At 32.2% G+C, this 27,772-nt stretch overlaps 4 protein-coding genes across 5 annotated transcripts in view; 2 read left to right on the top strand and 2 right to left on the bottom strand.

Annotated features, from left to right (window-relative positions):
• The window catches only part of Vps13D (vacuolar protein sorting 13D), a 43,422-nt gene extending 33,994 nt beyond the window's left edge, over nucleotides 1-9,428 (bottom strand). Inside the window, exons 1-14 of one of the 2 annotated variants that reach the window (XM_088275424.1) lie at nucleotides 9,042-9,428; nucleotides 7,916-8,033; nucleotides 6,971-7,161; nucleotides 5,142-5,324; nucleotides 4,516-4,779; nucleotides 3,815-3,982; nucleotides 2,764-2,917; nucleotides 2,491-2,672; nucleotides 2,021-2,358; nucleotides 1,782-1,935; nucleotides 1,011-1,180; nucleotides 633-825; nucleotides 307-484; nucleotides 70-226 (exon numbers count right to left, since the gene is read on the bottom strand). In XM_088275424.1, the coding sequence (XP_088131550.1) occupies nucleotides 70-226; nucleotides 307-484; nucleotides 633-825; nucleotides 1,011-1,180; nucleotides 1,782-1,935; nucleotides 2,021-2,358; nucleotides 2,491-2,672; nucleotides 2,764-2,917; nucleotides 3,815-3,982; nucleotides 4,516-4,779; nucleotides 5,142-5,324; nucleotides 6,971-7,161; nucleotides 7,916-8,012 (2,429 nt within the window). In that variant the 5' untranslated portion in view covers nucleotides 8,013-8,033; nucleotides 9,042-9,428. Of the gene's footprint in view, nucleotides 1-69; nucleotides 227-306; nucleotides 485-632; nucleotides 826-1,010; nucleotides 1,181-1,781; nucleotides 1,936-2,020; nucleotides 2,359-2,490; nucleotides 2,673-2,763; nucleotides 2,918-3,814; nucleotides 3,983-4,515; nucleotides 4,780-5,141; nucleotides 5,325-6,970; nucleotides 7,162-7,915; nucleotides 8,034-9,041 lie in introns of those variants that run through there. The other variant, XM_088275425.1, reaches the window with a different exon arrangement.
• Nucleotides 9,429-11,032: 1,604 nt separating this feature from the next.
• Nucleotides 11,033-15,639, top strand: LOC148299984 (uncharacterized). Its single transcript, XM_088275434.1, has 6 exons — nucleotides 11,033-11,530; nucleotides 11,609-11,734; nucleotides 13,115-13,156; nucleotides 14,629-14,696; nucleotides 14,787-14,990; nucleotides 15,170-15,639. The coding sequence occupies exons 1-6, from the start codon at nucleotides 11,221-11,223 to the stop codon at nucleotides 15,332-15,334; spliced, it is 915 nt and encodes a 304-aa protein (XP_088131560.1). The 5' UTR covers nucleotides 11,033-11,220; the 3' UTR covers nucleotides 15,335-15,639.
• A 1,431-nt stretch (nucleotides 15,640-17,070) lies between these two features.
• On the bottom strand, nucleotides 17,071-19,696 carry LOC148299983 (uncharacterized). Its single transcript, XM_088275433.1, has 5 exons — nucleotides 19,523-19,696; nucleotides 19,312-19,408; nucleotides 18,799-19,004; nucleotides 18,564-18,692; nucleotides 17,071-18,295 (listed from the first exon to the last, which is right to left on the bottom strand). The coding sequence occupies exons 1-5, from the start codon at nucleotides 19,571-19,573 to the stop codon at nucleotides 17,531-17,533; spliced, it is 1,248 nt and encodes a 415-aa protein (XP_088131559.1). The 5' UTR covers nucleotides 19,574-19,696; the 3' UTR covers nucleotides 17,071-17,530.
• Nucleotides 19,697-19,887: 191 nt separating this feature from the next.
• Nucleotides 19,888-27,699, top strand: LOC148299982 (uncharacterized). The gene is made up of 6 exons (XM_088275430.1): nucleotides 19,888-20,151; nucleotides 20,238-20,384; nucleotides 22,040-22,282; nucleotides 22,796-22,909; nucleotides 23,326-23,644; nucleotides 25,852-27,699. Exons 2-6 carry the CDS (start codon nucleotides 20,253-20,255, stop codon nucleotides 26,133-26,135), a joined length of 1,092 nt encoding a protein of 363 aa, XP_088131556.1. The 5' UTR covers nucleotides 19,888-20,151; nucleotides 20,238-20,252; the 3' UTR covers nucleotides 26,136-27,699.
• Nucleotides 27,700-27,772: the final 73 nt, after the last annotated feature.

Raw genomic sequence — 27,772 nt, 5'->3', positions numbered from 1 at the left:
GTATTACACTGATAGTTCTTACTGCAGTATGTTGTTTGCAACAATTAAATGTAAATAAAAATAGATCACCTGTCATATAGCCTATGATGTAAAGCATCTTGATTAAGAGTGGCGTTGGCTTGAGGGTTACCAAAATCAGTTGGTAATGGTGATGCTCCACAATCCGTTAAATTAACATCGCTAATTTCACTTCCGGGGGGTGTAGAGCAAGGAGTCATGAACATTTCTAGGCAAATTCACAAATCGCATTTGAAAATTAGAGAAAGCACGAGCATAATAGAAATAAAATATGAGAGTTTATATTACCATTTTCATCCTCTTCTGTTACCGGATTGGATTGGGGCTGGTCCAAGTAACCGTTTGAAACATGCATTTTTCCAAAATCAAGAACAATTACAACTCCATTTTTGTCAGTAAACTTTTCTATCAACAATATTTGTGGCGCTGAAATATCTAGTTCCAGATGCCAAAAACTTCGTTCACTCTACAAAATAATTGAAATTTTACAGTCAAAACATTGAGACATAAAAATATTATGACTTTAATTAAGCCACATCTAAACAATCAAATATCTTTAAAATTATCGAGTTATTTAAAATTTACTAAAACGCGATAATAAAATGTAAATTTACCAAATTTCCTTGCAGAATGTGCTCCCATTGGTTGATAAGATGCATTTTTGTAGTGTTTTTTACATGTACATAAGCTCCTATTTGGTTGGACATTTTATTATTAATGGATAAGGGGTGTGACAGAAAATCAATGAGCCATTTCACTGCGCCGGCATTATAAACAATCTCCAATGATTGAGATTTTACAAAAAGTCTGTAATCATAAATAATTACAGTATTAGTTATTCTAATGTAAACATGAAATAATTTTTCAATGGATTTTTCCCATTACTCTTAAAGTGAAAGTAAAGAAAAATTTCAAGATTTATTTATTTTATAATATTTAAAAGAAAAACTTTATCAAATTTAAAATATTCAGAGTTTTATTTTAAAAAATACCTATAATCAGCATTCAAGCCAACGGGTTTTCTTTCATAAACAAGTTGAAACAAAGATTCTCCTGAATTAACTAGAGAAGGATTACTGGAGTTTCCTGCAGAATGTTTTACCCAAGGAGCCGCAGCCGCTGCAGGAAATTTAAGTCCACCCAATCCCTCTCTTATGGTACCCTGGAAAAAACCTCTCAAATATGTAACATTAATTGATCTTCATTCGGTCAGGTAAATGATATTGATGTTGATTATGGAGGTAAACCAAAGATCGTTCCCTCAATAATAAATGGTGTGCCTATGTTTTACGTACCTGCATGAATATGTATGCATGTACGTGGATGTGTAATAATTTTATTGCTTATTATAGATATATTTTTACGTATATTATTTGATGTGAAAAAATTGTACTGTTCATTGAATGAAAGAACAGGGAAAAAAAACAAATAAATAAATAAACATGAAACAAGCTTTACAGTTACACCTTACCAATTTTTTTTTTTCGTGTTTGCAGGGAAGTTATATAATTGTTATAATAAACGATAATATAAATGCAACGTGAATAGACATAAAAGAAAATAATAATTTTTATTTTATCTGCTTCACATCATGTCCACTTGTACAAGTTTTATTTACATAGGAAAGCAGGTGTGTGCGGATGTCATAACTGTAATTTGCACACACCAAAAGATGCTCTTTTTTGTACAACTTTTTGTGCAAGTAAGCTGGTACAAGTAAATGGACTCAATAATTTGCTAAAAATAGTACACTCAAATTTTACCTGCGGTCCAATAAGAATGGGAAACAATGTGTTTTCGGTTAGATGATCTTTGAGATATACTGCGCCGAGGGCAACACCAAATGTATGTGAAGAAGTTCTTGGTCGACTTTCTACACTTAATCCAACATTTTCATATTGTAATTCTAGTTTAACTCTGAAAAAAAGAAGTTTTTGATTGATTAAGAAATTTGTTAGTAAATTAAATAAGTAATTCTTTAAATATAGCAAATCGTGCTTACATGTTTCCATTTTCATTGCTATCAAATTGATCCTCACAAAACTGTAAGCTACCTTTCGAGAGATTAAATTGGAATTTACCAAAAACCGTGTCTCTTTTGAGCAAGCTATTATTTTCAATAGAATCAGCGAGAACATCTAAAATTTCTCCTTCCAGACTGGGGGAAGTATCGTTGGTCGGTTGAGCTGTGGGAGATTGAGAGCCAGAAAAGGAATACCAGCCCCACCATTGAGGAAACCAGCGCATCAACATCGACCTTCCTTGAGCGCCCTCTCCCTCTGTCACAAGTCGATTTTCATCAGTATTCTTCACTCCGACAGGTACACTTCGCATTGCCGACTATAAACAATAAATATCTATTACATATTATATATAAATTAATAGTACATATATAACAACAGCAAAATTGTATCTTGGCACATATATTTTTATCACTCTTGAGTTAGTAATAATAATAAATGTTATACTAACCTCCCGCAATGACTTCAGTTCCTGAAATTGTAAAGACCATTCAACTTGGTCTTTAAGAGCTTTTGATTCCGGTGGAAGTGTTGCACTCGGAGTAGTAAGGAGGTTTGAGTACATATCGACATAGCGTTTACATAATCTCGCTCTGCCCAAACAATGTTCCCAGGTCGGTTTAGGTTCCATAACTAGAAAAGTCAAATTTGCATCATGCTCTATGCATCAAGTTTTACGCAGAATGCCTTGACAAAGTTAAGAATTACCAATCCAAATACTCACAATTGCTGTCAGGAAAATGGCACTTCACAGCATATATCCACCATGCTCGATAATCATCATGAACAGAAGTATTTGGTCTCCATTCTCTAAATACTCGCAACCTTCCTATTAATGACAATCCTCTAGCACAACCAATCATTTCATTATACTGACACTGAAAAAATAAAAATACATACATAATATAAGTGTGTAGAAAGTGTACTAACTGCAATTAGGATTACGAGGGGGATAAAAAAAGGTTGAATACTTTTAAATTGAGATTTCTCAACGATCAAAAGAAATATTTTGAATATTGAAAGCATTAACTTTGTGGATCAGTGATATATTATTTAGAGAAATAAAAATATGTCATTCGTTTTTTGATCCACTCACATGTGAGTGGATCAAAAAACAAAGTCTTTTTATTTCTCAAAATAATAAATCAAAAGAAACACTGCCTCATACGTAGAAAAATATGCACAAAAAAAAACTACATGGGTTAAGACTGGAAAAGAAACGGGTATTCTCTTCTTCTGACCTCTATCCACACCTGATAGAGCAAGATTACCAAATCCGAATGACACAGTGCAATCTTGAGTAATAATTATGTACATAAAGGCAAAGTAATCTAACTTGCACTCTAGATTCTTGGATTATAGGAGTGGAATATATTTGGTGAGACAAATATGATATAAGTGAAGGAGTTCACGGATTCAGGGTTCCTCATATACCGCACATTACTTCTATACGGAAAAGGAAATGGAGGAAGAAAAGCAGATAGGAAAAGGAAAATATCAGTAATAATAGGCCACTTGGGGTATAGAAAATAGTATAGGAAACAACTGTAAATGACAGAATAGGATTTGAGAAGTATAGCCAAGAAAGCATTGGAATGACCAAATGAATCAAAGCCTAAAATCTGAGCATAATGAGAGTCCATTTAACCAAAGAACATGTAGGACCGTATAAATGTGTAAAGTTGTAAAAATTTAGACTGTATGTTGACTGCTCTCTACCTACTATGTAATTCAGAATATTGTGTGGTGGTAATAATAGTAAAACAAAAACTTACATTTGTTAAAATCAACGGCACTTGGTCCAAAGAGAGTTGACAAGTTAATCTTGGTCTGGTGTGAGACCTTAATGGCTGTTCCGATCGTTCCCTTCGAAGTTGCGCTACAGCCGATACGGGGCTCACAACAAATCTATGTTCAGATGTTTGCATCCCACACATGCGAATCTATGTATAAAAAAGGCTTATTAAATAACAATCCATCAAATGTAGTTATAACATTTTAATTCTCTGCATGGTAGTGAAATATATGAAAGGACAAAATATGTTTTTCATACCAATATACATTCCTGGGAAGGCATTGGTTTTTGAATTCATGAATTTAACTATAACAAAGCAATAATGACAGGCCCCATGACATTATTAGGTAGAGGCTAGATTTTTTTATATTTTTTTTTCAATTCGTCTGGATGTTTGTGAGGTACATAATTCTTATATCTCTACGTATATGGAATTTATAAAACATAGTTATGTGATAAAAAGATAGCAATACTTTTGAATTAATTTAAAAAAACATATATTTATGAATAAAAACCCAAAATTTCACAGAAGTATAACAAGAAAAACCAAAAACAAATAGGCCCATGGTCTGCTTAGCAAAAGGAGCTTTGATATCTTATGATAACTAAGTTATATGGTTGACTTGTTCTTATAAATCGAGTAATGAGTTCACGAAATCTAATATATTTATATTAACTCACAGCCAGTTCTCCAAGACTTAGATTAGCCAACATATCTTTTGGTAATGACATTCTATCCCAGTAAAATGCCATTTTTTGTAGCTCCAGTAGTTTAAAGGAACAACCGCCAGATTGACTGGTTGAAAAAGTAGTAAAACTCTTCAGCCAATTAGAGTCGCAAGATTCTGCCGAAAATGACTCCATGATGAGACCAAAGGCAAAGGCATTTGCCTCACCACAAGTAATGTAATCTTCATATCGCAAATGGACATCCTTGATCTTCAACTGTAAAAGAAAAAAGAAAATATTATCATTACATCTCTAAGTTCACATACATCAACATTGCCAGTTCCATAGTTTATTAAGTTTATCGCATTCAGAGATAAGGAGATCATTTACAGTTCACAGATATTTTTAAAAAATTTTGTAATTATGAAAAAGGGTAAAAATAAATGAAAACCAAGTAACGAAAACACAAAAGCTTTTAATATGATAAATTAGAACAATCAATTTGAGACACATTATTGGATATATTAACCAAATTAGTATATATTTATGAAATTTCAGAATTATGTTTAATTACCAAATTAGTGTTTAATAAATAACAGGTTTTTTTTATAACTTAAAATATATGATAATATAAATACCTGAAGGTTTTCTATGATATTTGTAACCAAACTAGTGCCATAGTTAAACCAAGAAGAAATGCTTGCAGCGTAATATCCAGTATCAGGTTGATACTCATTATCTGCCCGCCACTGAGCTTCTAAGGCATCCAATAAGCTCAATTTGTATTCCTGAGCCATATTCTCTTCTGTTTCACTATCCCACTACAAATATTAATGAATGTGTTTACATTAATGGTGCAATTTATAATTTTTGATTTGTGAATAAAAGAAAAGTAATATTTGTATTTTAGATAAGTAACAAGATTTGGAATTAGGTTTTATGTTACATTATTTTTTTAAATCTCAGCAAAGACGAAGAAGAATATGGAAGTCTGGGCATTTACAGAGCTTACGACCGTCATAGGCTTGGTTAAGTGATCATTTTACACGTGTGTAACATTCAACAATTCTACCCATGATTGACAACCGCACTACTCAAGTTTTTGAAACTTCTAGATATAATGATCAAACTCGTAACACAGTATGCTCGAGTTCCCAATAGCCATCTAAGGTGGGATGAGGAAAAAATTATTAAACAGACTCTTTCCATTTGTTGGTGACGTCCGAATCCTGGATTATATTCAAGCATTTCTCACGTATGTGAATAGATAATCCAGGATTCGGACCTCACATAATACATAAACAATGTTAAAAATAACTCCTAATTGGAAATAATCCAGATTTGTGAACAAGTATTTGGACACACTCAAAATGTGGTTTTTTATTTACTCAAAAGGTTTTTTCTTTATTTAATTCTTCTTCTTTTTCCATGTTCGCTCCCTAGGTGGAGCATATGGCCAACACGAGTCGTCTCCAAGTCACTCTGTCACGCGCCATCTCCTTGGCTTCCTCCCAGGTCAGTCCGGCGTCTCGAAGTTCCGCTGAGTATAGTCGGTGAATGGTCGTCAGCGGCCTTCCGGGGCGCCGGAATCCTCGGGGTTGGAAGAAGAGACATGAGGGGTTGATGCCCTCAGGTGGCATTCTAAGGACATGTCCCAACCATGTCCACCTTCTTCTCTTCAGGACTTCCAGTATGAGGGGCTGCTGGGTTCTTCTCCTCACATCGTCATTCCTGACGAAGTCATACCACTTTATACCCAGTATTCGCCTCAGGCATCTATTTTCAAAACTTGCTAGTTTCTTGCTTTGAGCTTTGGTGAGGTGCCACGACTCACATCCGTACAGCAACACTGTGAGGATGCAGGCGTTAAAGAGACGACACTTGGTTTTTGTCGAGTAAAGCAGTGAGTCCCAGACATTGCGCATTTTATTGAATATAGCTCCTGCCATTCCGAGCCGTACATTCAGTTCCTTCTGGACACTACCATCCTCCACCATGAGTGTTCCAAGGTATCTGAAGGTGTCGACTCGAACGAGCGCTCGTCCCTCACAAGTAAGATGTTGATCTCGGTCCGGACAGGCTGAGTTGCACATGACATTGGTCTTTTTGGCGTTCACTCTTAGGCCTAACCGAGCGGAGTTTATTTGGAGGGAGTCAATTATATCTTGCAGGGCTCCGATCGATGTATCTATTAGAACTGCATCGTCCGCATATTCTAAATCGCATAATTTCTGAGCAGGACTCACTGCAATTCCTCGATCCGGTGGAATTGACATTCGTAGGATGAAGTCAAACATGATGATGAAGAGAAATGGGGCTAGTACACAGCCTTGCTTCACCCCAGTAGAGACCTCAAATGGTTCACTGCACACATCATCTATTCTAACGCAGCATTCGCTGTTATTTAATTAGCTTTGCATTAAATAATAAATAAATTTAGGAAAGCGAAAAATGAACACATCCTTACCTCTGTTAGGTTAACTGGTGTTGCTACTAAATAGAGCTGTTCTATGACAATAACCCAAGGTGCGGACTTAATTTGTCGTACAGGAATTTGTAGTTTGACCCTACCAATAAATCCAGCTTGTACCTGGATAGGCACTCCAAATTGTCGTAATGCATCTTTCTTTAGGGGTAAATTTTCCAATTCAACTTCCCCTGAAATACATATTACACAAATACTTAAATGTATCCAACCCAAAATACTAATTTTTAATGGAATTATTCATTAAAATAGAAATTCATTTTTCCAAGGTAGGTATTTAGACAGTGAGAATTCAGTGAGTTAAAGTGTACTTTTAGCCTCCACACATAGCATACCACATCTAGGATCGAAGCTGTGTCAAAATCAATACAATAGAAAATGTGCTCATTACTGAGAGAGAAAAGTTGCCCAAGTAGCTCTCTCTAATCTGGTAAGCATGTCTGGGAAAATGAAAAGAATAAAAATGACTTATTCACTATCTCAAAATGAATTGATTGTATTTCAAATATACATTATGATTGTAAAATTATTTTAAACCCTTGAAATCAATATCAACTAATAAATCTTGATGATGAAATAAAAAGGCAAGCAAGAAATGAAGAAAAAAAATTATGATGGAAATGTTGGTGGACATATAAATCGAGAAAGCTAATAAAGATATAATCAAATATTTGAAATTGGTCAAGTTGAAACAAACATTGTGTATGGATGTGGAAGAAACTATTTTTTTTTTAATTTATTCTATATTACTCTTCCGAGTTCTATCTCATATATAAAGTAATGAAAAGAATAGTATCAATGATAAAACTAATAATCTTCTGTACAACAGAGATATTTTTATCCCTTTTTAAATTAAATATTTCATAAGAAAATAAACACAATTATTTGGTAAAATGTATGTTTTTAATGGATTATATTTTTACTCACCGGAGAGAAGAGCTATACTTAATTGATCAGTGTTTAAATTTTCAACATATTTTCCTAAATAATTGTTCAGAACCCAAGCCACGAGTCCCTCCAACATTTTAGCTGATTATTTTTGATCCTATAAATAAAAATCACACTTAACGAGGTCACAGTGCCATATTTATTATAAAATCCTTAAGTAAAATATTACAATGTGTTTTTTAAATTTTATTATTGTAACACTGATAAAAATAAGATATATAAAAAAAAATCTCACAAATTACGTAAAGCTTTTTTATTTTGTGACAAAAAGATAAATATGTATAAGTATATCGGGGCTGAAACATTTTCACTTTCAATAATTTTTTTATGTGTTTTTTTTTTTAATTGAAACTATAACCAGGTTCTAGTACAGGCATTTGTTTTTAGGCATTCAATACATGTCAGCAGTTCAAAAATTAGTATCAGTTTATATCTTAAAAATGTAAAACAAAAAATATTATTTTTTAATTGAACAATTTCTATATTGCTGTCTTTGTAAGAAAATTTAAAATGACTAATTTGCAAACAAGGACATGTGTAAATCTTCATTTGCTTTTAAAATGATAAAAGTTCTCAGCAAGTAGTTATAGCGCAAGCCAATAAATTCACTATAACGAGAGTATACAGCCGTATTTTGTAGCATTTTCTATTTTGAGGAAATTTGATGAAAGATTACATTTTCATTTTATCATTCATTAAAGATTGTGTCTAATAAAAAATGAGTATTAAAAAATAAAGATCATCTGATCATATGCTTGATTTTCATTTGTCTATAATACGACAGCTTATAGCACTACATTATGTTACAACAAATGGGAACCCAAACTTTAGATAGAAATAAAGATAGGGTTTTTTTTTAACATTTGTAGGTACTAGCTAAGATTAAATATATACCAAAATTGCATAGAACAAACGGTGACATTTTAGCATTTAAGACCAAGAAAACCCTCTGCCCAGTTGAATCTAAGCCAGATACATAGGTCAAAGCAATTGTAATTTGTAAAGCGTTATTTCATTACTGTAAATCAAAAATTATTTTATTTAACGATAAGATAGCACACGTTTGATAAATGGAACACAATTAGTAGTAAAGGGGTTTAATTACCTGAGTATTTATCGAGTAAACTGGTTAGATAAATTCAAAGAAAAACGATTCAAGATCATCCTCAAAATCCGTATCCTGCATAGTGTTAGCTTTATTCAATCATTAATATTTACAATTATCAAAAACGTGTTATTCAAAATATATGGGTAATATGTAATTATATTGCAATGTATTACATAAAACCAATAAGAAGAATTGAAAGTGAAGAAACAACAATTGTGTTAAGATTAAGTCATTTGATAGAGGACACATAGAATAAGTTCACCCAAATATAAATGACGCGATATAATTTTATTCGATGAGAAAAACGATATATTTACATTGTATTTGACATTTCGTTATGAATTGAACGATAAAATTTGACGTGTCTACGGCCGACCACAGACTAATTATATAGGCCCGTCAAAACATCAATGTTTTAAGTAGGTAGCTACCTACCTTTTTAACAAAAGTGTATACAGTGGTCTCCTACCTTTTTCTCGGCGCAAACCGGTCGACGTTTGAAATTTTTACCGCGACCCGCTGAAAGAGGCGTTGAACATCGAATGTTAAATTTTCATTTTATTTAAAAGGTCTTTTTTTACCTCGAAGGTATTGTATAGGCCGTAACTTTGCGTAAAAGGGTTCTCATCTGATAATTATTTTTATTGACTATTTTTTATGGGTTATTTTTATTTTATTTTCGCAACTTCGATTTTTAACTAGGGTGGCCAGGGTGGTGTTATCTGAGTATGGGGTAAGCAGTAAACTTATCCAAGGCATTGCATCATTGTACGAGGATAGCACTGCATGCATTAGGGTAAGTGGTTTATTTTCATCCTGGCTTAGCATCTCTAAAAGAGTTAAACAGGGATGTGTAATGTCACCGTGGCTAACCTATACATGGATAATTGCATGAAGAACTGAAAGATTTAAATGTTGGAGCTAGAATGAATAATTTAACTGTCTGTTGCCTTTTGTATGCTGACGATGCTGTTCTTCTTGCCGATAACAAAGAAGATCTTTTGTGACAATTTTTCAAAGAAGGTCGTTGGTGACAAAGTGTATAATGTATGCAAGAAAAGTGATTTATTGATGATTGTTAGCAAATCCAAAATTATGGTTTTGGAAAGAGAAGAATGTAGATCTGAGTGCGAAATATTGGTAAACGGAGAGATTTTGGAACAAGTAGATGATTTCGTATATTTGAGTAGTATGTTTTCTAGGGATGGAAAGATTGATAAAGACATAGAAAGGAGAGTGAATGCTGGGAACAAAGCGAATGGTGCACTGAAATCAGTTATAGCAAATAAAAACCTATCAGCGGAGGCTAAACTGGCAGTGCACAACGGAGTCCTGGTTTCAATTTTAATATATGGAAGTGAAACATGGAGTTGGCAAAAGAAGGATGAAAGTAGACTGAATGCAGTCGAAATGCAATCTCTCAGAAGAATGTGCGACAAAACGATGTATGACAGATGTTCGAATAGTGAAATAAGGAAGGAATGCAAAGCTGAGATAAGCATTATCGATAAAATGAAGAAAAGTGTGTTGAGATGATTTGGACATGTAGAACGAATGAGTGAGGAAAGAACGGTAAAACAAATTTATGAGGTGAATGTAATTGGAAAAAGGAGCAGAGGAAGACCGAGAAAAACATGGCACGATCAGGTATGCCAAATACTTGAAAGTAGTCAGGTGAGGAGTCGTAACAATCAGCGGGTATGTATGAGGAGATGCATGAACGTGGAAGAGGCGAAGAATGTTTGCAAGACAGAATGGTGTAGCGTTCTATTTTCTCTGTCTACCCATGCGGGGAAGCGGTGTGATGGTTAGTTAGTTAGTTTGTTAGTGGCCCGGTACCATCAGATCCACAGACCGATATAAGTCCGCGGCCCGGGGGCTGGGAACCACTGATTTAGAAGACACCGGTATGAGTCATCATTGTCTATGTTTAGAACGTTACTTCATTTTGCTACCTTTGGAATTTTGAATTCGAGTATTTATCTGATCCATTTCTCTTTGGTCCGCCGAGTACCTTGGTTTGTCTTTGACGTCCGCTATTTTTGTATTTGTATACTTTATTCTGTTACGTGTGTGATTGCGGTTTACTTTATTATTTACAATTCGATTTCGATTGCTATCGAATACTATATGTTCGAAATGTTTCTAAATTTTCCCGTTTTATAACAACGCTGTCATGTTTAATACGACGCGTCTTCTGAGAAACGTCGCGTTCAACACACTGAAGCGCCAAGAAAGAAATTTCTTGGCCTTATCGAAAAAACGACAAGTCCTGAACCCAGTAAAGCGAGTTACCCTTTTAAAACATGTAAATGTTATCACGAATGGTGCATTTGTTTTGAAGCCTGCGTCATCGGTGCCAGGCACCTTGACCACTGATTTGCAAGCTGAAGATCTTGTCCGTAAACTAACTGCGGACGAGCGAAAGTTCTTACTGAAAGCTCTGCAAGGCTTCGAGTCGAAGCGTATTAAAGAAGAATATGAAGGTATTTAGATAGAATCAACCACTTCAATTCAAAATATTAATATTTTTATCAGATTAATTTTATTCATTGTTGTTTCAGGCCAATTGGCTGCACACAGATGGAGAAGTAAGTTTGGTCGGCCTAGCAAGGTTCCTAAACTAGGAGATGTCGACCCAACCGGCTCCTATTGTCCAGTACCTGAAGATTGGCTCAAGAAGAAATATGGTATGTTGTTTTAGTCTGTTAGTATAGTACTAATTATAGTAAGGACAGAGGGAGTATCCAAATTCAGAAAAGAAATGAGTCCATCTATATATTTTCTTACTGGCATTATGACTTTTTTATATATATTATAAACCTTAATAATTATTTTTTGGTATATTCCATAATAAACCTTACAGTACTTTTTTTTACCCCTTAGTGAGTTACCGTCGTATCGATAGCTACGTCCTTTTAAAATAGTATTACAGAAAACAATGGATTGATAAAAAAACTAGCTATACTATTTGTAGTATAGCTAGTATTTTATAAATTTATTATTTTTGATGTCTTAATTAATGAAAATGTAAAAATACCAACAACAAAAACAATTACTCCATCTGGTATACTGGTGCACTGCCAGACAAGGCAACCATTATTTTCAGGCGATTGGTCGCCCTGAGGATAGAGAAGACCTTAGTGGCCTCTGCGACATGACCTCCTAATGTGTGATGGGTTATCACCATTCAAAAAGTTTAATTTGACCAATTTTAAATTGAAAAAATTAATTGGAAAACTTCTACCATGGCGGCAAAAAAAAATATATATACATATATATATAATATATATATATATGTATTATATATTGTTATTATTGATATGCTACCCCCTAGGTGGAGCACCGAATTAGGGCTGAACACCATTAAAGTACGGAAAAATAACATCGCAGTATTACAATATGAGTGATTCATTGGTCAAATCCTAATTTGTTAGTTAAGTCAAAAACCTTACCAATAATATATTTGTTAGGAGGTAATCATTTGTCAGCCAAATATTACTATAAATATTTACACACAATATTAATTCAACATCAATTCCTTTCTAATTAAATACCAATGTATGTTACAGACAAATAATAAACTTTATTAGGGGATATGTTTATAATAAGCGCCAAAATACACATTGCATTTTGATTAAAAAAAACACACTTATTGCAATCAATTAAATAAAAATTATCGTATCTCTAAAAGTTTGCAAGCTGGATGTTGGCATTTTTAAAATCTAAATATACAATTTCTAAAATTAGTTTCTGACTACAGAATCCGTAACAATCCCTTCATTAATGACATGGAAATATTTTTCTATTTTTTATTTACAGTAACTAATTCAACCTTTATCCCTGATATTTTCACGTTGGTGTATGCGAGATAAGTGTTGTCATTGTTTTCTTAAGATTTATCATTGTACTCTCCACTTTCATAACTCATCATGTTAACAATATAAACTCATTTTTCACCTTTAATCCATTAAGTATGAACTGGCTGCTATTCTTTCATTAAAAAAGTAAGGATTTTATCAAAAGTGTGACTTAAATTGACCTTACTAAAACATATTATTTTTTCACAGCGGCATCTGTTCCTACGCCCACAACAAGTGAACTTTTTCACTGTAAGTATTATAATATAAAGAAAGACACCATAATACATCAACATATATACACATTTTCTTTTTTGACTGCTGCTACTAAATTTATTGTCAGTTACTCTTGCACTGCTTAGTAATACAAAGATTGGCCAATGACAACTTTCAACCACCGAAAATTCAAACATTCGTTAAACGGGTATGACACAAAACGTATAAATATGTTTAGAAGAAGGTTAAAATATAAATATCCCATTTAGAAATAATTTTTTAAGCCCACAAGGCATCCCAAATTACAATTAAACCCATTACATTCTGGGAAATTTGGAGCCATTAACTTCTTTCTACGATTTAATTTCTTTGTTTGAATTCATTAATATTTTTTATTTAAAAAAATAACAGATGTTTGCTTATATTTCATAGTCTAGTTATCTATCTTTGAAAAAATTACGTTACTTGAGTAAAGCAAGCTCCAAGTTACATTCAAATAATTGTTTATAAAGTGTTATCATCAGTACTTCTTTTTTGGAGTATCTTAAGATAGTGGAATTAGGCAAATCCCATCGACACACAATATCTATCTTATGAATTAGGTCACTGGCATATGTGAATTAAATTGCAATCATTGTGGTTTCAAGAATGTTTTTATTAAAAAAAAATTATAACGTAAATATCACTAAATTATTTTTAAGGGTGCGGTTTCATTCATATTATTTTCTTACGCTGTCTTCTAACAGGCATTGAATTAATTTAATAACTATATATTTTTATATAATTAGCATATCTCTGGTCCATGCAAATATCAATTTGGATACACATTTAAAACTAAACTTTACAATTTTTGTTTACACATGGATTTTGCCATACGAGTGATAAGTAACTTTACTTCTCATGAGTAAAAGCACATACTAATACTTTACATTTTATTAAATTTTGAATTGCATATGAATTTTACAATTAAATTAAACGCTTTACTTATTGTCCATATCTGCTTTTAATATTGCAATATTTTACCAGTTAGACTAATTTACTAAATTTTTCTAGAGGCATTTAAGAGGTTTACAATAAATAGTCTCACATCTTAAATATGAATTATTATGTATAATGTCTACAATTGTTATATGTTCATTCCTATTTGTAAAATGATTTACCTCTGATTCACTAAATTATCTTAAATATATGTATATCAGTTTTTAATATCATAATATTTATTTATGATTACACAAACTGTGTAGTCTTGTAACTAACTGCCTAAGTAATGAATCGTTATCCGGCATGTACATACATTGTACACTTAACATTATTATCTAATTGAAATCTGTTTATCTAAAGGCACTTGAATGCCTTTCTAGATAACATTAAATTATTTACCATTAATATGTACCTATTTCAATTCAAGCCATTCTTCAAATAAATAATATGATTTAATTTTTGCATGGTGGTAGCATTAACATCATAGAATTGGAATACTTTGTAATTTATGCTTATGTACTTTTCAGTGGCCGTGGCAAATTCCATCCCCTTTATTGGTTTTGGGTTTTTGGATAACTTCATAATGATTGTAGCTGTAAGTATACTTTTAAATGATTTTTACACTCACAATAAAAATAAGTGAAAACTTTTATTGTACACTTTTATTTAAAAAAATCATTTTCAGGGTGATTACATTGACCATGTTCTCGGAACATACATTTACCTGTCTACAATGGCTGCAGCCGCCCTAGGAAACACATTTAGTGATGTTATCGGCATTGGATCAGCTTTTTATGTGGAAAGATTTGCTGAACGTATCGGCTTCCAACCACCGACGCTCACACCTGTACAGTTGGACATGCCTGCAAGCCGTAGAGCTTCAAATATGGTAAAATACTATTCATGAAATTAATGTGTATCTTAAAATAATCATTACAATACCAAGATTCAAAATAAATCATCACTGCATATTTTCCTTTGATTTGCCCTTATTCTTAAATTGATATACATATAGACACCGTCACTGATAAATGTGGAATATTGAAAGTGATTTGTTTTTGTTTTCAGGGTCGAGTAGTTGGCATAACTATCGGTTGCTTACTCGGAATGATTCCTCTTCTCTTCATAAAGGATCAACCGAAGGCAGTACCAAAAACGAAAACAGACCCTCAACCGGATACAAAACCTGAAGACCCAAAACCACAACCGGAGATTAAAACAGCTGCTAAATAAATTATAGATTAATATTTTACTTTATGATCTTAATTCCTAATCCTTACAAGACTTTTCGCCTTTATTTAATATGATTATTAGTTAATGTATTTTAGTACTTAAGATTTACTGACATAACTAAATCAATGCCTTTTATATTTTTATATGTGTTAACATATCACTATTATTTAAGATTACTTATTTTTATACGACTTTCTATGCACATTATTATTTGCAATTAATGTTACCATTTTTTACTTTTTTTTTGTTTTGAATGTACATTCAAAATTTCAATAGAAATATTAAAACAACTAAAACATATATTTTCTTTTGTTCTTCTTTATTTACATAAATCAAATACCATTTCCATTTAGCGGATTGAAAAACATAGCCCAACCCAATTTAGAGTTGATTTGTATGCATTACATCTTTCACTGGTCTCAATCCTGCAGATTGGTCTGCAGCAACAGATGACATCTCGTTCGCCATTCTAGTCTATTTTCTGAAACCCTCTTCAGCTCTTCATACGTCGAGCAGCCCATGTCCTCGTATAAGTCGCTTTTGTTCCCTCGATTGTCCCCTCTATTATTATGTGGAGGAAACCCTCGTCTTAAAAAATGACCGATCCATTCGGCGCGTCTCTTGGAGATAGTCGTGAGTAGGTGCTTTCTTTCTTCCATTAATCGTAGTACCTCGTCGTTGGAGATGTGCTCTCTCCAGGATATCCCGAGCATTTTTCTATAGGTCCACATCTCAAACACATTCAGCCTATTCTTATCTCTTTCAGATAGACAGCATGTCTTGCAGCCATTATATACCTATGTGTAAAGAACTGAGGGACAAATTAAAACCCGCAGTAATTTAGTTGCAATAGATCGCTGCAGAATCTTTTCAGTGCTAAAATGGACGTGCATGAGCAAAATTGTGTCCCAAAATTTTCAATTGAAAAGGTTTGTTTCCTTAAATCCACCTAGGGTTGTTGAGTACTGAAGAAAAATAATTAATGTAGGACTATGGCATCATCCTAACCATTGACTCTGAACTGCAAGAGACCGTTACTTATATGGCACTTTTGAATATGTATAAAATAATAAAATAAAATAATATGTATAAACTAAACACACCATGTGTGTTTAGTTTATACATATTATTTTTGACATCTCATCAAAGATGAAGAAGAATATGGAAGTCTGGGCATTTACGGGGCTGACGACCGTCATAGGCTGGTTTAAGTGATCACTTTACACACGTGTAACATTCACCAATTCTACCCATTATTGACAACCACACTACTCAAATTCTTGGAAGTTCTGTATATATGAACCAATTTAGAAACCTTGTTCTTGAATCAATAGAACTTCACTAGAGACATCTATTGGTGAGATGTAAAGAAGCTTTTTATTAAGCAGACAATTTATTTACAACATTTTGAGTGTGTCCAAATACTTGTTCACAAAATCTGGATTATCTCCAATTACAGGAGTTATTTTCATAAAAATAACTCCTGTAATTGGAGATAATCCAGATTTTGTGAACAAGTATTTGGACACACTCAAAATGTTGTAGTTTATACATATTCATTATGTTCAATGCATCTTTTTTAGTTTAAAAATAAAAGAAAAACAAATATCCGTTTGATTGAAACACAATATTGTTTTTTGTTGTTTATTTTAAGTTGTAATTTTTTCAGGTTCAATTATACAATAAATAAGTGAACTTGGAGACAGCATGTATGTAAAAAAAAGGTTATAAAAAAGTACAATGTGAATAAAATTTTACTAAAAATAATCATTTCAAGATACCCAACAAGATCTAATTGAATTGTTAACAAAAGGCATATAAATATTTAATACTATTTTTGTATTTATACGTAGTTGTACTGAAGATGTACTATAATAATAACACCTACATAAAGGTGTGAAATTGCCTACTTACAATGTATTCATAAATTAGTTATGTTTTTGTAAAAATACTATAATAAACACATCCAGAACATCAACATTATCAACTGAATGTGTAGCTCTCTTTATAATATACAAAAAATGTAGATGATTATTAAAATATATAGATTTTTTACTTATGATTTATTTGTCTGTCATAGAAAAGTAAAATTGCTTACCAGTATTTACTCTAATAAAATCTGTCCATTTGGTTATAACATTTAATAATAAAAACAATTTTCTGTTGTAATCTGTAAAATAAATTTACAATATTCCATCAGCAGGATATTGATACTGATTTAGGCAAGTGTCCTATCATTGAATAAAATCTATTGTCTGGGTACTTCCAATTAGAAATCCAATGCTTTGAACTCGGATAACTATTTTTTAAAACGCCGTTATCAGAAATTTCACCATACCGAAATAGGTACTCTTTAAATAATTTTATGAAATAATTGGCAAAACCAGGGTTCAATAGATTTTCTAAAAAACTATTTAAAAAATCTTTATTTGTATAAGAAAAAAATCTGTTTAAATAACTTGAATCTAAACCTGTAGTATTATTATTATCAAATAAAAATACTTTAGTATTAATACTAAATGGATTTACTATATTTGATTTTTTAGCCGCATTCAAATCTGATTTTAATTTTTCTTCAAAAAGTGAAATACCGCTTGTCAAAGCAATAGTTTCCGTTTCAATACTAGTTAAATTAGTTGTTTCCTTATTGGAAACTTGATTCGTGTTTACACTAAATACATTCAATATACTCGGGTTGTTAAATATTACCATTGTACTATGAGATACAATGAGAGAAGAAGCCAATAATGTTGAAATACTCGCTAAATAACTCACTGTTAACGCAACATAGACAGTCAATAAACACTTCATCAGTCCAAAACATTCAATAGTATTTGTGATGTTGGCCAAATCTGTATAAGTAAACCATCCTCGTACTCTAGATTGCTTGAGGGCTACTTGTTGTTCAAGCCATTCCAACGCCGACTCAAATCGCTGCTCACTTACGAATATGCGCCAATCCTGTAAATTTATGGAATTATTAACAATATTTTGTGTGTCTTTGTACGCAAATCCTGGATTTTACCCTTGAGTGATATTATAGATATCTCCAGAGAAGAGATATCGTTGGCATATTTTTGGGATTATAATGTGAGAAAAACATTATTTATTAAGTTGTTAAGCAGTTTTTATGTCTGCCTGGCATGCTACCGAACAGCGATCCGACTAACATGCAATAGAGCAAAATCACTTATGTAAATAATTTGAATATATAGAAAAAAGCACTCACAATAGCATGCAAGAAATTCCGTTCCAATCGATGCAGAGCCTCGGATGTTATTCCACCAGATGTCGCCCACTCTTCAGAAAATACTTCATCCTCTTCACCATCATCCTGGAGAAACTTATTGGAAACCATCTGAAATTTTTATCACAGTGTAATTTAATACAATCTTTGCAAAATCGTTAAATGTACAATGGGTTAAAAATATATAATGATATGATTTTTTTAATGCTGTACTTACCAAAGATACTAAGAATAATTCAGAAGGAGCAATGCGGGACACATATTCAGGATTCAGGGATTTCAACCTCTCCAGGTAAAGAAGGGCAAGAACTAGGGAACACGGAGATACACAAGCATTTCTAGTCAATTCGGCAGCATCATCCACATGCAGACGTTTCAAAGATTTGCCTTTTTGTGCTTCCGAAAACAGTTCAGCAGAGAGTTCTGAAAACCAAAAAAGTATATAGTAATATACAAAATATTAAAAGTGATTTGAGTATAATAATAAATATTTGAGTTGCATCGTGGTCTGCTGTAAGCGATACTGGTTTCGATTAAGAATAATAATAAAAGTAAGTCAGGCCTTCCATGAGATTTGGCAGTCGTGTAATAAGCCCTGCTTATAAAATAAGCTTAAGACGATGTCCTCTTTTGCCACGGGTCTACTTTCTTTGAATCCGCAATAAATTTTTACTAATTTCTTTTTATACTAAAAAAACCATACGTTTCGTCAAAATAATTCATCACTCACCTGTTACAGGAAGGCTCAAACAGGGTAAAGATGGCAGTTTTCCATAATACAATGATTTCGTTATTCTTTGTAAAAATTCGCTGTGATCGTTTATCATCTGAAAAAGTGTTATATAAATTATAATAAAGCGATGTATGAAGTATAATAACAACGCAAGAAAAAATGTGATAGATTGTTGACGTCACACATTTGCGAATCGCAATACCCGTACCTTGTATCGATTTCGAGATGGGTCTTTCCTTCTTTTGGAAATATTCGACATGGTATCGAAAATAATTAGTAGAAAGTTTAATGAATTAAGCCAAAATCCAAAATTAAATTTAGAAAAACTAACAAACTTTCTAATTCGCACTAAACACCGATCTGAGCAGATCCACAGACCACTAATTTCCAAATTTGGCAGATGGCGATAAACCAGAGATAAAAATGCACGTGCCACAGATTATGTTGTGGGATCAGCAAGACAAAACGCACTCCAGAACCACAGACAAAAATGGCTCGTCGGGTTTTGTCGCACTCCGAAAATTGTCTCGTAAATTTCGTTCTTTCCTATCGATTTTATAGCTTCTCCTGTTTACTGTCAAATCCTACATACGAAATGACACTATTTCTCAGTACGCTTTTCAGAAGTATTTGAATTTTCTTCCTTACATTTTTGTGTTTTTGTATTGCTATCATGATTGTGAGTGTATGTGTTTTTGTTTGACCTACAATATGGGTTTTGTATTATCCAATTAAAATGCTTAATCACAGCTGAAACATAATAATAATTTTATTAATTACCTTCCTACAATATGTTATATCGAGAAACGTTATAATAAACATTCGCTCAGCTAACAGGTAGGCTTCCATAATCTTCCACTATCCCAAAAAAAACATTACAAATATTTAATAAACATACCTAATTTAGTCGTATATATTTTCAGATATGATTACCAGCCATGAGAACCAAGGGTTTCTTTATATTTTCCATTTTTGCGACCGGTTTGTTGTTAATCATATTTAACACACAAAAACCCGAATCACTTCAAAACATTGTATCACAGACTCATCAACACATAAAGAATTTCCAGGTGAATTTAGTTTTATGTTAACAGTTAGTTGATATTGTACATAATTAAATCAAATTGTAGACTTAATTTCAGCCTAAAATAGCAATTTAAACTAATTTATTCTGTCCTTGAATCAGAATTTTCCTTTAAAATTCATAAATTGTAATTATGGCAAGTAAAACACATGACCACATCTGCCTCGAAAATTATTTGAATGGATGGTTAGTTTTCTCTCTTTTTTTTACTTCATTTATGTTTCTTTTTTGACTGAAGATAATGAAATATAAATGTTTTTAAAATTAATTGATTTCACTACAATACAGGATTAAATTCCTGAGAGCAATATATCAAGACATATTAGATACCTAAACAAAGAAGTTTTCTATACAAAAGGGATATAGAAAATCTGTGCATTCACAGGTTTTGGCTGGGTTAAATGACCACTTTAAATACTGTGGAAGGAATAATGCTCACATATGGTCAGAAGGGAAAGCTAATTACTTCACAAAGTTTCAACTGATATACAAAAGTGGTTGTTAAAAAGATATTCCATGCATTCAACTTCCAAGAATTGAGATAATATCGATAAAACATTATATGGTAGATGTTTGAATAGTGATAGAAGGAAAGAATGCAAGGCTGAGATAAGCAGTACTAATAAAATTTATAAATTTTTTTGGTTTGCGCATGCGAATCGAATGAATGAGAAATAATCGGCAGGTATGTATTAGGATATGGATGAATGTGGAAGAGCCGAAAAATGTTTGCAAATATAGAGTATGGCGCTCTATTTTCTTTCCCCACCCCTGCGGTGAAGCGGTGTGATGGTTAGTTTATAGTTAGTTATAATGGGTGTATGGTGAGTGAATAAAGTGACGATTTTAGCTAGTTAATGCCAGGTCATAAGCCCTGTGAATGCTTAAGTTTTAATACTCTCTCTTGAGACATCTAATATTTCCCCAAAAAAAAGTTTGTTATATGCCTAGTACTCCATTGTCTCTTAAAGATGAGTGGTTGGTAAACACACTACTGAAGGTAGACTATACAATATATAACACTGTTATATCTTATAATACTATTCCGCACTGACAGGATCTAGCGCCCTGTCACTTACTAGAAAGAGACGAGTATACAAATTTATAAATGAATACGAGCATATTCTCTTCTCCTTTGTTAGCAAGTGCCAAGGCGCCTGTACAAGGTGAACTTTCTTACCAGTATAGCTTGCTGATGACAATCAAACATCGATTTATGGTTCTCGTGCAGAAGGTATTGTGTTGCTAGATGTAACAAGATTATCATGAGTGAATGCAGCATTAAGTAAATATCTCCCCTTCCTTTCATAAAATTGAATAGGTATAATTTTTCTCACACTGTTCTCCAAGGAACTAGTTGATATTTTAGTCTTCACTGGACCCTTATCTGCGCCCAACGGTGTATAGGGTACTCTATCAGATAGATGCAGTCATAACTCTTATTAATTACAAGAAAGGGGAGGTTATCAATCCCGCCTTTTAGGTTTCAGTCTAGGGTAGTATGAAATTAATATTAGAGTAAAAATTTATGATAAATCATCTGAAGCAGTGCCCTATGCATCAATGGATCTAGTAGTAGTCAGAAAAAGTTGATTGCCTAGATTTAAATTGTCTGTTTATATTGTAATATACTTCTTGCAGGAAAATTTAAAAGATGCTGAAGAAAAGCATTTGATTACTGATGAAAAATATTTAAATATTTTGGGGCTTAAGGGAACTTCGGGGCCAAGTTGGCGCAACACTTCAGTTCCTGCCATTGTTAGTTACGTGCTCGAAGGACAACATATTCAAGCTATTGGTTTAATCCGGAATATCGCCTCTAAGCTTCCAAATCATACATTGATTCTCTATGACCTCGGACTAACTAAATATACTCTTAATCTGGTAACACATGCATACTTATATTTTTAATTATTAAATTCTGTTCCGGATTTATTGGTTTGTTGTATGATTTTGATGGCTAACTGCCAAAATATCTGTCATTTGCTGAATTGTATAAGACAGGAACATGTATGGTTTTGCATATATGTATTAATGTGTATTATCGTTAATTCAATGCATTATATAAATAAATTTCAAATTGTCTAACTTTTATATTTTGGGCTGTTAGTAATACATTTAAAATATAACCTTATCATGCCATAGAATCTATTTAACCTATTACTTTGGCTATAATAATGTGACTCATCATAATATGGTTATTATATATATATCCACACGGATATTATAATTTTGAATTCACAATAACCTTGGAAAATTTCAGTTATATTAAAAAATATATTGATATTTTCTACATAGTTTTTGAGACTAAAGATTTTCATTGATAGAAAATTATATCATTACAGTTAGTAAAAATAAATAAATTAATAGTTGTTTTAATTAGTTGTTTTCTTTCAGATTCTTACGCACTGTAATAACTCCAAATGCATGGTCATTAATTTTGACTTAGAAATATTTCCATCTCATGTAGTTGAAGAAAGATTACATGCTTTTAGACCCTTGGTAATACAGGTAGGTTGCATCGTTGAATAATTTGTTTCTTCTCAGCAATGTTCAACAGCTGATAAAATAGTTGGTCTTAGCCAAATAGATATCTTGTGCAAAATGCAAAATGGTTTACTTAATATTATATCCATGGAAGAGAATATATCAATGAATACAGGAATATAGTAATAACCTCTGTACATGTTACTTATTTTTATTTATAGTATTAATAATTATATAATTGTTTTTTTGTGGTTATGTTATTCTTAATGGATATATATGATTAATGTAATACAAAATATGTCACAATATGAATATACCGTTTTTAGATTCATTCATTTATTTGATCCTTGAGCTTTTTGCATAAGGAAGTATATTTTTAGGTAAAAAAATCATAAATATATATTTTTTTTCATTATAAAATACAATTTTTTCTTCTACAGGATGCCTTAACTAAAGTCGGTGCCATCATTTACTTAGAAAGCGATCAACGATTTGTAGGTGAACCAAATAAGATTTCTGAACTATATAAAGAAGCTGTGGATGGCATTGGTATTATAACATGGCCCATACGACCTGCAGTATCGTCGCTCACACATCCTAAGATGTTCGAATACTTTCATACAGATACTGATAGTTTTTTGTTCTTACCAATGGTTGAAGTGGTCCGATTAGTCATAGTCCAATCTGAGTCTATCACTAAAAATATTATGATGCCTTGGGTCCAATGTGCTCTCACACAGGATTGCATATTCCCTATTGGTAAGTAAATATTTCTGCCAGTATAATTATTCGTAATCCCTTTGTATAAACTAATTTGCACACTTTGGTGATAATTTTTTTATTTTTAAATATAATATATGTTGTCCCTTTACTGACAGAATGTTATTAACACTAGTTAGTTAAAGATCATTTTCTGCAGCTTTCATTTTCAAATATTTTGAGTGTGATTAATCTCTCATGTATTGCATTATTGGTTGATTTTGCCAGTCCCATCGAACTGCCGAGCCAAGGGAAATGCTACTTCTTGTTTTGTGCTTACTTCTCGGCAATATTTTTTTAATAATAGAATTCAGTTGTTTTAAGAACTGCTGTGGCAAATAAAAATAGAAAGATTTCGCAATAAATTCAAACAAGAGTAGTTCTATTTCTACTCTTGTTTTATGTATAAAAGATATACTTAATGTCAAAAGAGAAATGGTACAAAAAAATACAGTATTTTTGACAGAGACGCACTATTATTTGAACCACAAGCTTCTTTTATATTTATTTACTTGTTTTGAATTAATACTATTGCTGCACAATAAAGTTCAATCTCCACTTTGGACGCAACAGCAATTAATTTCTAATTAATATTTACAAATACATAAAGGGTCCGCCAAATAACTTTTTTTTTTTGAAAATGCTATAAAAAAAAAACTTCGTAGCTTCGGCTGTGTGGCACGTAGCGCCGTCCTGTTGAAACCAAATGTTGCCAATATCCTCCTCTTCAATTTTTGTGAACAAAAATCCGTTCAACATGGCCCGATAACGATCGCCATTGACTGTAACGGCCACTCCTTGCTCATTTTCAAAGAAAAATGGCCCAATTATGCCTCTGGACCAAAATCCGCACCAAACAGTGACTCGTTTTGGGTGTACCGGCTTTTCAATGTATGCGTGCGGGTTTTCTGTGCCCCAAATACGACAATTTTGCTTGTTTACATACCCGCCAAGATCAAAATGAGCTTCATCCGAAAAGATGATTTTTTTGGCAAAATCGGCATCTTCTGTAAGTCGATCGCAGGCCCACTCAGCGAAGCGAAAACGCATTGGATGGTCAGTTGGCTTCAACTCCTGAACCAATTGGACTTTGTATGGCGTCATACCAAGGTCTTTATGCAAAATTCGTCTCAATGATGTCTCCGAAATGTTCAATTGTTGAGAACGACGGTGAATTGATGTTGATGGCGCTTCACGCACACTTTCTGCCACAACATCGATATTCTCGGGTGTACGCACTGTTTTTGGCTTTTCACGCTTTGGTTTATTGATGAGGATGCCAGTTTCTTTCACTTTTTTCACAAGATAACGAACATACGGAGCTGACGGTGCTTCTCTTCTTCCAAAAACCGTACGCAATTTTCGCACACATTCTGCAACATTACCATGATTTTCAAAGTAATGTCGCAATATTTCCCAGCGTTGTTCAAGCGTATACACAACCATATTCGCTCAGCGGAAGGATAAAACTAATTATCTGTCAAATCAGACATGAGCTAAGTGTTACCATTCACGAAATAAGCACTAGTTGAAAAAAAAAACTTTAGATGGCGGACCCTATATATCAATTATGTATGTATTGTTATGAATTTTCTAAAAAACGTTTTTCTGTAATTTTCCGACCTCATAATATTCATATAATTTATATTTGAAGCACTAACATTGTAATTTTTCATTTTATAATTAAAATGTAACTTTGTTTTAAAATCACTATAAATAATAGTGATTTTAAAACAGAGTTACATTTGTATTATATCATAATATTCAATTTGACCTATATTATGTTTTTCTACAGTAGGATAGTACATTTATTAATGTTACTAAACATGTTAGTAAATTATATCAGTTTTAGGGAAATAAAGTTCAATGTTTTTTTTCTTTTAACCGAGTTAATTAACTTATGGGGAATTATGAAGTGTTGCAAGGTTAATGCTGAAACCATCAGCCAAATCTTGAACACATTTCATATTAACATGAAATGTATTATTGCTAAAGGGTTTTTTCATTCTTCATTGAGGTAGTATTTTACGCAAATGGCGCTATATAAATTTTCCAAATTTATTATTATTTATTAAATATGCCTATATTATCACTACATATCTGCAGGTAGACATGCCTACCTCAAAATAGACACATATTTGTGTTACAATATAATACTGAAATATCCACCCCCCAGTACGGTGATTACAAATGATTTGTATTTTTAGGTGCCCAATCGGGAGGTTGCAGGTTTGACAAGAAACCTCAATACAGATATTCCGGGTGTCACAGCTACGATGCTTCGGCATTCAATATTGTTTTAGGTTTACGATATAATTTTGATGAAAGTCACTATACATATAAAGGATCAGGATCCTTCTTTACAAATATTTCCAATGATCAAGCATATCAAGAGTATATTCAACTAGAAAAAAATTCTACATTTGCGTTAACAGAAGTTACAGACGAAAACACTAGTAATAAAAGTGAGCAAACCGATGTTACACTGTAAGATTAAATAATAATATTACCACATTGTAGTGCTGTACTTGCAGACATACCTTAAAGTTGTCCCGAAAGTCTCCAGTTCTGGGATGGTTGTTTGAATGAAAACAGATTTTACTATATGTAGTGATTTTACTTATATAAAGTCCTTTGATAGTCATGAAAATAGTATTAAGTTATACTTTATGTATTTTTTAAATATGTTGAAGGTGACTACCGATTAGTTTTATTACCAATAATCATCAGTTCATTGAAAATGTGGTAACAGCCAAATGTATTGTGCATGAGAAACAAAATTCTTAAGTTTATTTAAAAAAAATAAGCTGATTCATATCTACGTTTTGACAATTTTATGTATGGAATGGTTAATTTCATTAAATTTCATACATTTACTAATATGGGTTTACATGGCGAGAATCATTTTTGTAAAGGAAATGATAACAGTGATGTCCCAACGAATTTCGCAGTAAGTTTGTCAAGATGTACTAAAAGATTAATTAAAAAAAAAATATTGGCTGATCCGTGTTAAATGGAGTATATTTTACATTCCATCACTCTTTCATGCACTAATTCAACTAGAAATAAAAAATTCTCAGTTCTACATATTATTTGGGTAGTTGTTTGAACTCATTTTAGATATAAAATCAAAATTATAATGTATGAATTTTAGAGCTCAATTTCATGGTATGTGTGAGTGTCTGTGTGTATATATATTTATGTGTGGTGGCAAATATGACAATGCATGCTGTGGTGACTGTAGTTAGTTATTTAATAGTACTAATTAAAATTATTATTAAACAATTATAGTGGTTAAACATAACCTAATTTTGGTTATCTAGTCTCGAAATACCAAAATGTACACGCTGAGCCATAACTCCATTTAAATGAATTCTATGGGACCACACATAACTTTTACATTTTAATTTAAGCTTTTCTGTAATGAAGATAACCATGTTTGTTACAAACCGAATATAAAATTTGTAAGCCAAAATTATCACAATGAGGAAGGTTCAGTGTTTTTGTATCAGTGTTTATTTGTACATATATATCAAACTAAGAAACAAATATATTTATATTTGTTTAATTCTTTTTATACTCCTCTAATTTTTTTAACTCGGAATAGGAACAGGAGACAAGCAAATTTTTATGATTTTTCAAACAATTTATAGTTTCAATATATAATAAATAAATTACCGTGCGAGAAAAAATATTCATCAAATACAATTTTAGGTAGCAACACTGAACTTCCTTTTTAAATTTCCAGTTACCCTGAGTCTGTTGAAATTTATAACACTGAAAATTTTTATCGTCCATCTTGAAATGATTCACCTTATTCATATTCTTATACATTTTAGGGGATGTTTCATACATATGTATTATGTGTATATACATAGCGTAATTTTGCTTACATAAAGCAATATCGGCTCTTTGTCTTAACAACAAAAAATTAAGGCAGCTTTCTTTCTGGATTTTTTCACCATGATCAATTTTCATTTTGTAATAATTATTATAAGTAAACTTGAATCTTTAAACACAATTTTTTAAACAATTCTAAATACATACTTTAATAATAAATGTTTACAAATAGGAAAAAAGTAAATGACGCAAAATAGTACTTTGGCTCAAATATTAGGATAAATATCA

This window comes from Brachycentrus maculatus, unplaced genomic scaffold (assembly GCF_059751285.1).
Source record: "Brachycentrus maculatus isolate JH-2025_06_01 unplaced genomic scaffold, ASM5975128v1 h1tg000865l, whole genome shotgun sequence".
Taxonomy (NCBI): Eukaryota; Metazoa; Arthropoda; class Insecta; order Trichoptera; family Brachycentridae; genus Brachycentrus; species Brachycentrus maculatus.
The sequence above is the reverse complement of the archived record's forward strand: the minus strand, read 5'-3'. Positions and strand labels throughout refer to the sequence as shown.